Below are 11093 nucleotides of genomic sequence, written 5' to 3'. Positions count from 1 at the left end.
AGCTGGCGTCGTGACATCGAGGCCGACATCGGACGATGTCGCCATCGTGAATATACCCTTTTTCTGTTCTGTCTCCTGCCGTATATTTGATATTTAGGCCCACGTTTGTTCCTCACTTGTTCGGTTTCCTTCGACGACATTCCTTTGTCTGATTTCATGTGTTTATTCTCGTTGTCTCCTACGTGTCGTAGCCTTGGCGTCGTGATACCCGGAACTCTTCGAGTTCCACTTATACCAGACCGTACGATAGCAGCACCTCAGTGTTCGCTTCCCGCGCATCGACTGAGGTGAGACTCTTCCTATTTTACTCGTTTTCTAGACACGTACTTACCCTCGTTTTGTAGTCTAACTTATCGTGTCTAGGTGAATAGCATATAGCGTTCGCTTCCCGCGCATCGACTGAGTCTAACTTATCGTGTCTAGTGTCTAGTCGACGCGCTCTGTATCTACTCGTAACCTGAAACCGTGAGCTCTTCGCGAAGCAGGCGCGCTCCTCCTCCAAATTCCTGGTCCAGCGCGACCAGGCAGAAATCACGCCTTACGGCCCGGACTTCTCATACGAAGAGTTCATGGTCCTGCCGAGCACGACCGCAAGCGTGATTTGGAGCTTCATCATGGCAGTCGGCGCGCTCCTGTTGATTAATTTTACGATGGTGAGTGTGTATGGTTGATTCATGGTAGAGCAAGTACATACTGACAAACGTCTGCGCGGAAATAGGCGCGCCGGCTCTTCCGTCGCATTATGCCGAAGCCAGGAGAAGGACCGTCCGACGAGTCAGTATATAGTCTCATCATTGTACACAGGAATGGAGGAATAAGAAGCTAGCTGAACTCATGTATAGGCAACTGCAGAAGGGCAAACTCGAGGTGATCAATGTGACCACCTCCGTACCAGATCCATCCAAGAGCGGACGCACCGTAAGCGTGCGCAGCACGCTCAACGCTCGCGGCGACGCAGCTTACCTTGTCTCTTCCAGTACGTTCCCCGTTCCCATCGTCTCACTTCCGAGATATCGGTCCTACTGATGTCTATATCAGTTCTAGTCGCAGAGTGTGCTTTGGCTCTCGCTCTAGACCACGATGCACTGCCCGCGTGTGCAAGGGAGGGCGGCGTGCTCACACCGGCGATCGCCTTCGGAGGCGTTCTTATCGAGAGGCTGAACCGCCTCGACGATAGGTTCAGGTTCGAGAGTGAGATTACTGTACCTACACGACCGTAGGTTCGTCACGCCACACGCTTGACCCCTAAAATGAACTTAAGACCTGGTTCGTCACCCATCCAATAAGACAATGAACCTCACCGCGTGACGGAAAAATATTAGGACTCTTGTATTCTAATGTAGTAAAGCCGTTCGCTGCAGTGGGTGTTTTCTGCATTCTTTGTGCTGTGTTTAAGAATTTCGAGACACTCACCGCGACCACAGTTGACCGGGGATGGAATGTCGAGCTTCCCACTAGTGGCAGGCTTCAATGTTTAAGTCATACCAGCGGCGAGGGCTTGAGATGCCTGTATACAAGCCTAATAGACGAAGGATACAGATATTGTAAAAGATGGTCCGTGTTGCCTTCAACTTCTCTTTCTAATGAAACATCCTCTTGACCTTTGTTGTTGCCTCGTTGTCTGGCAGTGATGCCTTGACGATGTCACCACCCTGGGACCCTGGTTCAAAATCACGCGTTCGCCGGACATTTGAACTTTGGTCTCGTCCGAACTTATCTTGATTCCGTGTCACGCAAAAATCCCTTGAACCTACGGTCGTGTAGGTATAGTATACTGGACAATGAGCAGTGAACTGGCGGACGGTGGGTTGTAGATGGAAAAAGACAGTGATTAGACTGTAACGGGCTCGAAGGTGAGTTTCGTGTTAGTGATAGTCATCGAGGTGCTAACGCAGAATTAGGCATACTGTGTCCTTGGGTCACTAAATTGTTCGCACATTCTTTGTATCAAAATGTACTTCTAGTTTATCAATCAAGATCGCACGTATCTTTCGCACCTCCCAAGGCTGACGCGGAGCCCCTCCTTACTGCTTGCTATTAGACAACTCATTTCTCGATTTAGTAGGAGTGGTGCTGGTATATGTATACAAGTCCGGCCCTTCGGGAAGCACTTCGGACTCGACCCAAGGCACCAAGGCGAGCAAGTTCTCTTCATCTTTGACCCTGCTGTATAGACCGATCTGATATATCCCGTAGGACGCGAAATCATTCACATCATATCAATGTGCCGGGAATCGGGCAACGAGACTCGGACAATGTCTGCTTCGTCCCCTTCGACGAAGTTCATTTACTGGCATGTCTCCGACATGAGCGTGGTCCTGGCCTGAACAAAGCCCACTCGACACGCTCTTCTTTCTTCTCTCTGGTTCACGGACTTGTTACGCGGCCGCAACATCTGGGATTCAAGTGGTCGGTATTTTTAGAACTGTAGACGTGGTCTTTCCCTTGAGCCAGCGGCCTTACCGGGGACCACTGCGATCTACTGCGATAGTTGCCTTGGTCATGTAACACTGGTGAGCCCATGGCTCACCTTGCTTCAGTGCTGGGACAACAACGCTTTGACATGGCCAACCACCTAGGCTCTCAATTAGCGCCGAGTGCGCTCTTGGATGTCCGGCCACAGTGCGACCACATAGGGATTTAGCCTCTCGGTTTTCCCGGGGTACAACGCTCGTACGTAGTCGTACAGCCCTATAGCATGGACAGGGCACTCCGTGTAACGCCCGTGGTCGTATAAGAACTAACGGGTTGGACTTGATAATGCTCCTTACAACCCACTTGGCTCTCGCTTCTCCTCTACAAAAACCTCGCAACCAGCCCTATCAAACCAGACGACAACTATGGTCCTCAAGATCTACGGCTTTCCCTTCTCGACTGCCACCCGCCTCGTCGTCTTCGTCTGCAAGGAGAAGCAGATTCCTTACGAGCTCATCACGATCGACCTCTTCAAGGGCGAACACAAGCAGCCCGCATACACCAAGTTCCACCCCTTCGGCCAGGTTCCGTACATCGTGCGTTTCGCTTTCTCTTTCCCCTAGTTTTCCTCTGTACAGGGCAACTTGACTAAACGCTGGCATATTGCATGCGTGTAGGATGACGACGGCTTCATCCTCTTCGAGTCACGCCCAATCGTCCGCTACCTCCTCAAGAAGCATGCATCGCAGGGCACGCAGGGGCTCTTGCCCACGGACCCCCAGGCCGAGGCACGCGCCGAGCAGGCGCTCTCGATCGAGGCGAGCTCATTCGACCCCAACGTGTCGGGCATCGTCGCCGAGCTGTACTTCAAGCCGTGAGTCCTTGAACTTGATCTGTGTCCCAATAAAGCACCTTGCTGATTATGCCACTTATGCAATCGTTGGATCTACGCTATAGTCAACGCGGCCTCAGCACGGACGAAGCGAACCTCGCCCGTTTGAAGGAAACGTTGAACGAGAAGCTCGACGCGTACGAGGTCATCCTCGGCAAGCAGAAGTTCCTCGGCGGCGACGTAAGTAGCCCGTTGTCCCTTACAAACTCTATCCACAACTAATCTATCGCCTGCCGATATCCAGAGCATCACCGTCGGTGACCTCGCACACGCTCCCTACGGTACGCTCCTCGAGACCGTCGGTCAGGGCGAGTTCTTCACGTCGCGCCCCAACGTTGCCAGGTGAGTTGTTTTGTGCCGTTTTCAGTCTTCGAGTCAGACTCACGGGTGTTTGACAGGTGGTGGAAGGAGGTCACCTCCCGTCCTGCCTGGGAAGCCGTCAAGGCTGAGTGCGTACTGTGATCTGAGCTTTATACACGCAGACTAGAGTAGTGCTTTGTGTGGTATCTTGTATCGATTTATGTACAACGGAAATACACTACTAAATAAATCGACGCTTGAGCGTCGTTGACAAGTCTTGTGTACTGTGGGTAAACAAACAGCGATATTATCTGAGACGAAATCAAGGAAAAGAGACGGCGAGATGAAAGCCTTTGCCTCCCGAGTCTCGTCCCCCTTTTTGCACAGGAAACAGTATTCTTTTAGCCAACATTTGTGTCGATTTTGCGCCGGTAAAAGGTACAACATACTGTATTTGGTACTAGCCATTCCGATTTGGACATGCTAAAATCTATTCTCCGCCCCAAAATGCACACACCGAGACGAAATTTTCGTTTTTCAGTGATTTTTTTAAACAGCGACTGACTGGAAAGGTTTTCATCGGTACGCCTGTTTCAATCACTTTTCGTGGTAGGAAAATCGCAATTCATCTGTAGTGTGTGGATGCGCAAAGTGAGAGCCACATAGAACTCCGACAGGTCGGACTTTTGATCCACCTTGGAATCCCTCAGTTCACTAGCATCGAGATTGATGATATGACCGCCGCCCAACGCGAGGAGGTAGCGCAGCAGTTCGTGAGCCACAGCGCTGAAGTGACCAGGCTCCAAAAGGATATTGCACTTCTCGCTGGATCCGGGGACGGGGCTCAAGGGGAGCCTCTGGGGGAGGGTTCCGAGCGCCGGAGTGGACAGGAGGTTGAGATTGAGCTCACTCTGGTCAAGAAGACGGTCATCTGGCTTGCAGAGGATCTCAAATCAAAGAGTAATGAGCTCAGGGTGCTTAAAGCAAACCAAATCAAGCGCAAGTGGGACGAATGATGTGGTAGGTGGCGTTGTAGCCAAGAGAAGACTGATGAAAGTAGTTTTGCAGGGATTTAGAGACTGCTATGACCATGGGTGAATTCAGCGAACAGCTTCTGCGACCCAGTAATGGCGGCGCACTGTATTACTGCACCCGAATACTAGGGTCGGGGTTTCAACGTTTCCGAACGTGGCCCACATGAGTGTAGAAATTCGAGGTCGCACGGGCTCGCGACGACGCACAGCGCGTTTGTCCTGGGCGAGGGGAGGGTGCCCGAAGGGCAATCGCGTGAATAATACGAGTAGCTACGACAAGATTATATACCTAAATAAGACTCGGAATCTATACTATAAATCGACACGTCATGATGCGAGCGATATCGAACAGATAATTCCAACAATGAGATCTTGAGATCTTGAGATCTCGAGGCCCTTTGAGCGTTCTGCTTGGTACAGGACCTCCACCTAAACACAGGGCTCGACGTCGGAATGCCGGGTGGACCAGGCTACCTCGAAAAATCGACGCCACCTTGTCGAAATAGCCCACGGCTGTCTTGAGACAGTCATCGGGGAGACAACAGGGTCTCTTCAAAGTGCTAATATTAGTATGTGCTAGCTAGGTAACCAATCCAAGTAGAAAAACGCCACAAGCGCCGTCAAGCCTTCCGACGTCAGAAGGGTGGATTCGAAGTCGCCGCTTTCGTCAATATTTGCTGTCAATATTGGCGCTTAGCCGCACACCGGTTTAGTTGGCTCTGGGATTCGTGTGAGCATTGAATTGCTCGGGAGCGCCTGTCCCATACACGAGGTGCACATGCTGTCATGCGGCAGGCCTCATCGATTGCAAGCTCCTCCTCGTCTACAAACCGCCACCATCTCTCAGAACAGTATGTCCTCGTCTCTCAGATTGAACTCATCTCACTAAGCCAAGCAGATATGAACCGTGACTACTGGAGGGAGCTTGCAATGGCCTGTGCTCAAGGCGCCATTTACGACTCCACCGAGCGTCAGCCGTATCCCAAGTGTCTTCCGGGTACTAGAACAGAGTTCCTCGAATCGCTTCGAACGACAGTTCATTCAGAGCCTCCGAACATCATTTGGATCGTGGGGGACTCTGGGTCGGGGAAGTCGACGGTATCACACACGTTGGCGGACGAGCTTCGCGAAGAGGGCTTGCTTGCAGGCACGTTTTTCTTTTCACGGTACTCCCCTCAACGCAGCACTTTCGGCCTCGTCTTCCTCACCCTCGCCTATCAGCTCGGGCTGAAGCATGCAAGAGCCCAAGCAATCATCACGAAAGCCATCTCCGACGACCCTTCCCTCCTCGATCCCGCCAAATCCCCTCGCGATCAGCTCGAGAAGCTCGTCATTCAAGTTTTGGAGTGGTTCAACGTCCCAGGTAGATGGGCAGGCAAGAACATGTCCATCATCTTGGACGCCCTTGACGAAGGTATATCCGAGTCGAAAGGCGTACCAGCAGCTCTCATTCAGCCTTTCATCGCACACCTTGTTCGCCTCATCCGGGATTCCAGACTCCCCATTCGCAACATCATCATCTCTAGTAGGCCATGGCCCCAGATCGAGTACGTGATGCGCAATCCGGACTTTGGCGACATCCTTCAAATCAAACCGCTCGGCGAATCAGCCAACGATGTCACCAAGTACTTACGACACTCCTTCCAGCAAATACGCGCCTCCCACCATACATCGTTATTCCGTTCAGGTCCATGGCCACCCGAGGAAGACATCCGGATGCTATCGGAGCGGTCCAGTGGCCGGTTTATTTTTGCAGCGACCATAATTCGACAGATTAACCAAGGCGAGCCTCATCGCCGCCTTGCTCTGATATGCGGCATGCTGCGCGGCAAGGTGCGACGGACCTGGGGCGACGTCCATGACCTGTACAAATCCATCATCGACGATATCGACGAGCCCACTCGTAAAAAGGGCCTATACTATCTCTCCCTCGTTGTTCATTTGAAACGGCCGCTATCTTTACCCACGATGGACTGGCTGTTCGGAGACCATGTACAGCCATACCTTATCCCTTTCTCAGCTCTCGTCTCGGTTCCTCTACCCAACTCGGATGGTGCTGTCCGTCCCTTTCATGGGTCTGTTCGAGACTTTTTGCTGAAACCCGAGGAAATTGAACGCTTCCAGGTTCATGTATCCGAGCCACATCTAGACCTCTCCCGTTATTGCCTTGATGCACTTCATGAGGGAAGGTGCTTGGTTGATGCGTATGAATCAGGGCCAAGTTACGTTTTTGACAATTTCCTCACGCATCTTCGTCAGTGCAAGCACAGCAACGATCTTCAAAACCTTCTTGCCGACTTTTTGGAGGATGTCTTTGATGGTTTACTGGAGAAAATAAGACCGCTGTATCCATCATGTGTCACTTTGAGTTTTGTTAGAAAAGTTAAATACGGGATGAAAGACATCATTGAAAATCATGAGGTAAGGCCGACTTTTCCCCATACAGTAGATGCCATCATCTCACACAGGATCTGGCACTCCGGCGGAACAAGAACACATCTACATACCCGGCGAATCTGTGGACGGTATGCCAGAGGAGAATGGATCAGGCAGAAAGAAAGTACCCCCAGGCATACCTCAAGTTACTGATACAGAAAATGTCCAAAATCAAAAAAAGAGTAGGATCTCAGAACTGTAGAGTTTTAAAAAGACTTCTCACGTCCCTCTAGAAACACATTGAAGTTCTACGCGAACTCTCGGAAGTCCTAACGTTATTCCCGTCTTATCTGACCCTGTAATGTCATTTACTCTGATTCTTCAGGTCGATGCAGGCGGAACTTGAACGGATATCCGTGAACAAACAAAGGCGGGACATATCCGACGTGCGCGAGAGACGTAGTGAGTGGTTGTACCGTGTAAGTTATTACCGCTGATCTTAAAGGACAGCTTGAAGCGTGTAGATGGATTTCGCTCGATGCGTCGTATGTTAATATTTGACGGGGAGGATAGTAACGGAAGCATCAATACAAGCGAGCGCATTGCAGGCGCAGCCGCTACCGGTCAGACGAATTGTGCTAGAACTTCTGCAAATATATGTTCTTCAGTCATTTGCGTGGGACCAGGTCATAGTCAGCACGAACATACTAGCAACGGACGCGTACGATACCACAGAACAACTCATTTACTTTCTTCGTGCCCACGACAAAGGGAGATCTATCATGTTCACGCCATCTAGGCATCACTGCAAGACGTCGACTGCAATCAAGCTACAAAGCAGAATAAAATAACAAACAAAAACACATCAAGTAAACTACAAAACCAATCGACAGATCGAGCGTGCTACCAGACGAGACGAATCAAGACGAGGAAAAAAAAACACAGTTCGTATGAGCGTGTAAGTAACCGTGTTCGGATCAATGTAGGTGCGGGTGCGAGTGCGGTGTATCTACGTGGGGCAGGTATGTATATATGTACGTACTGTACAGTGTGCCAGTCATTGGCTGATCGAGACCGTGTATGTGTGTACAGAGAGCGAGGACGACGCATCGGATGCGTACTAAGGCATCGGCGATTGATTGCTAAACGGAACGAGAGGACGGTGGCGATACATATACATGTAGAGTACGGTGAACGAGAGACGTAATTGTGAGAGCAGAGGGAGCATGAGCAGACGTGAGCGGGTTTTTGGGCGTATGGGCATAAGTGGGAGCGTGCGGGCATAGACATGGGCGTAGATGGATGGTGCAGGTGGACATGGGGGGCGTGTAGATGGTGATGCTAGATGGAGGATGGATGCGGGCACACACTGTACATGGGCGGGTGGCGGGGAGTGGGGGATGAGTGAACATCCTGGATAGTGACTAGTGATCAAGCAAGGTGCGCAGAACAAGTTTTTGCGGACAGATACGGAAAGCGGAGGATGCGATGACGAGAGCGAGAACAGGGAGGACCGATGAGCAAAGCGAGGCAGAGGTACGATGCAACGGTCAGCGAGAACGGGCCGAGAGTATGCTTGACAAGACAGGACATTGGATGCGCAGATGGGTAGATGAGAGCGGCGACATTCGACCAACGATAAATCCCCAACGAATGGGACCAAAACTGAGATATGGGTTTCGAAATCTCCAAAGGATCCAAAGGAAATCTCCTCCTCCTCCGCTGGCCCCCCTACCGGATCAACCGCCCATAATCCAACGCACTCTCCCGCCTCTCGCCCCCACCCACGCGCGGAAACGCATTCCAGAACCTCAGCGTCTCGTCCCCCGCCCCCGTCACAATCGTCTCCCCATCCGGACTCATCGCAAGGTACAACACCCTCGCCGCATGCCCACTCAGCGCACCCACCATCTTCTGCGCCGGATACCGCCACACGCAAATTTGGTTCTGCGCCGTCGTACTGCTGAACCCGTGCGTGCTCACGAGCTCGTGCGACGTCCTTGACCACATCAGATTGCACACCTGGCTCCCCGTGTCCAGCTCGCTCAGCATCGTCCCGCTCAGCGTGTTCCAGAACCGGATGTGCTTGTCCTGCGTGCCCCCGCCTGTCGCGAGCAGCCCCGACACGTGCGGGTCCCACGCGAGCGCTTTTACGGCCGCTGTGTGCTCGTGGAACTTCCACAGCGGTGCGTCCGACTCTTCCGATGTGTCCGTGTTCGCGCCGTTGGCCATCGCCCCCGGCGCTGTGGCGGATGCAGAGTTGCCGCCGACGATAGGCTGAGGAGCGGCAGTGCCAGAGGACATGGTGAGCGAGCTCCCAATCGTCGCGCTGCTCGCGCCGCTGCCGAGACTCCCGTGCGAGCCGACACCACCACCCAGCCCCGTCCCAGTCCCCATCCCACCACCTCCACCGCCTCCTGCCCCTAACCCAAATCCACCCCCACCCAACCCACTCGCCCTCTTGCTCCCCCTCAAATCCCATATACAGACCTTATTATCGTTCCCCCCACTCGCAAGCGCCGCCCCCTGCGGCCCGCCGTCCTCGCTCCACTTGAGCCCGCACACCTCCTGCCTGTGCCCGACGCTGCGGCGGAACGGGCGCGTGCCGGGCGCGCGCACGTCGCGGTGGTGCACAGAGCGGTCGCGCGAGCCCGACGAGAGGACGTGCGAGGACCACGCGAGCGCGCCGATGCGCTGCTGGTGCGCGGGCATGTACGAGCGCGCGAGTGTGAGCGTGTGCGCGTCGTAGATGTGCAGCCGGCCGGAGACGGTGCCGACTGCGAGGGTCGAGCCCTATCAGATAATAGAGGGTAAGATATCAGATAGGGTGAACGGAGAACGAAGAAAAGGGGTAAAAGCGCACCTTCTGCACCCACGACACCGAGCTGACCGTGTCCCCCTGCGGACCAAGATCGCACAGCTTCGACACGGCCGCGTTGTGCGCCGTCCAGAGATACACGCAGCTGCCAAGCCCCACGCCGAGCACGTTCGTGCTGCTCCAGTCCACGAGGTTGAGGTAAAAGTCGTCCGCGAGCTCCGGCGCGTCCAGCACGCGATACGGCGTCTTGCACATCGCGCGTGGCGCGCGGCGGGGCGACTCGAGCAGGGTGCGCGAGGCGGCGCGCACGGGGGAGAGGGCGTATGCGGCGTCCGTAGGCGTGTCGAGGCCGCGGCGCTGCGGTGGGGTGCCTGGGGGATTGGTGTTTGTGCTGACGACGCCGGACATGGGGCCGGTGCCTGGAGAGTGGTATTGGAAGATGCGGCGGCGCGTGGGGGTGGTGGGCATGGCGGACGCGGGTGTGTGTGTCGCAGATGGACGCTGTGGGGAGCTGGGGCACGAGGGGCGGGGCGGGGTGACTTCGGTGTGGAGGATGGAGTTGAATATCGCGTTGGCTTGTTCTGGGGGGTGATAGATGTCAGCGTCGATCACGGCGAGGAGGCGACGGACATACCTTTGAGAGCGTCCGATTCGGTGGGGATGATCCGGTTCTTGGACGGGGTGGATGGGGTGGAATCCTCCATGAGATGGTAGGACGTGCGCATGTCGCCCGTATCGCGGGAGGGCACGAAGCGATCGCCGTAATCCTTGCTCTTGCCACGCTCCGTCGCGGCCGTCGAGGGCCCCGCGCGTGGGCCAAACGCGTCGCCTGCATCGTCCCAGTCGCGCTTGCGGCTGTTGGTTCTGGGTCGACGCGTCGGACTAATGTTCATGGATGTATGCGCGTTGTTGTGGTGGGCGGGGGCAAAACTGGGCTGGGAGGGGGGCTGGACGAGGGTGGGCTGGGACGAGGCGAGCTTGGAGGAGGCCATGGGGGCGGGTGGGGTGGAAGAGGAGGCGGAAGTGTCGAGCGAAGGGGCCGGGGACGCGCCGGGGGCAAACATGGGGTTGATGCGGGCGCGGGTTCGGCGGGGAGAATCGTCGTCGGTGTCGTGGTGGGATGCGCGGAGACGTTTGCCGAATGTGGAGTTTTTGAGGCCGGCCATAGTTGTTCAAGCCAATGATTGTCAAATTGTAGTATATGTATGCGGGTGTGAGTATGTCAAGGTGAGGAGGGCGCGGTGGCCTGTGACGGTGG

The 11093-nt window shown here is 54.3% G+C and overlaps 4 protein-coding genes across 4 annotated transcripts; 3 read left to right on the top strand and 1 right to left on the bottom strand.

Moving 5' to 3' along the window:
- Positions 1 to 614: 614 nt before the first annotated feature.
- CONPUDRAFT_154499 (uncharacterized protein) lies at positions 615 to 1220 on the top strand (the record flags this gene model as incomplete). The annotated part of the gene is made up of 4 exons (XM_007771226.1): positions 615 to 653; positions 719 to 774; positions 843 to 976; positions 1039 to 1220. 4 exons carry the CDS (start codon positions 615 to 617, stop codon positions 1218 to 1220), a joined length of 411 nt encoding a protein of 136 aa, XP_007769416.1.
- Positions 1221 to 2485: 1265 nt separating this feature from the next.
- Positions 2486 to 3912, top strand: CONPUDRAFT_82703 (glutathione S-transferase). Its single transcript, XM_007771225.1, has 5 exons — positions 2486 to 3011; positions 3093 to 3289; positions 3373 to 3487; positions 3552 to 3649; positions 3706 to 3912. Exons 1-5 carry the CDS (start codon positions 2841 to 2843, stop codon positions 3767 to 3769), a joined length of 645 nt encoding a protein of 214 aa, XP_007769415.1. The 5' UTR covers positions 2486 to 2840; the 3' UTR covers positions 3770 to 3912.
- A 1638-nt stretch (positions 3913 to 5550) lies between these two features.
- CONPUDRAFT_105503 (uncharacterized protein) lies at positions 5551 to 7642 on the top strand. Its single transcript, XM_007771224.1, has 6 exons — positions 5551 to 6699; positions 6766 to 7062; positions 7110 to 7259; positions 7311 to 7351; positions 7403 to 7479; positions 7528 to 7642. The coding sequence occupies exons 1-6, from the start codon at positions 5572 to 5574 to the stop codon at positions 7530 to 7532; spliced, it is 1698 nt and encodes a 565-aa protein (XP_007769414.1). The 5' UTR covers positions 5551 to 5571; the 3' UTR covers positions 7533 to 7642.
- Positions 7643 to 8112: 470 nt separating this feature from the next.
- CONPUDRAFT_144545 (WD40 repeat-like protein) lies at positions 8113 to 11059 on the bottom strand. Its single transcript, XM_007771223.1, has 3 exons — positions 10470 to 11059; positions 9881 to 10416; positions 8113 to 9810 (listed from the first exon to the last, which is right to left on the bottom strand). Exons 1-3 carry the CDS (start codon positions 10999 to 11001, stop codon positions 8749 to 8751), a joined length of 2130 nt encoding a protein of 709 aa, XP_007769413.1. The 5' UTR covers positions 11002 to 11059; the 3' UTR covers positions 8113 to 8748.
- Between the last annotated feature and the right edge of the window lie 34 nt (positions 11060 to 11093).

The sequence above is a fragment of the Coniophora puteana genome (genome assembly GCF_000271625.1).
Source record: "Coniophora puteana RWD-64-598 SS2 unplaced genomic scaffold CONPUscaffold_7, whole genome shotgun sequence".
NCBI lineage: Eukaryota > Fungi > Basidiomycota > Agaricomycetes > Boletales > Coniophoraceae > Coniophora > Coniophora puteana.
This window is presented reverse-complemented; position numbering and strand designations above follow the sequence as displayed.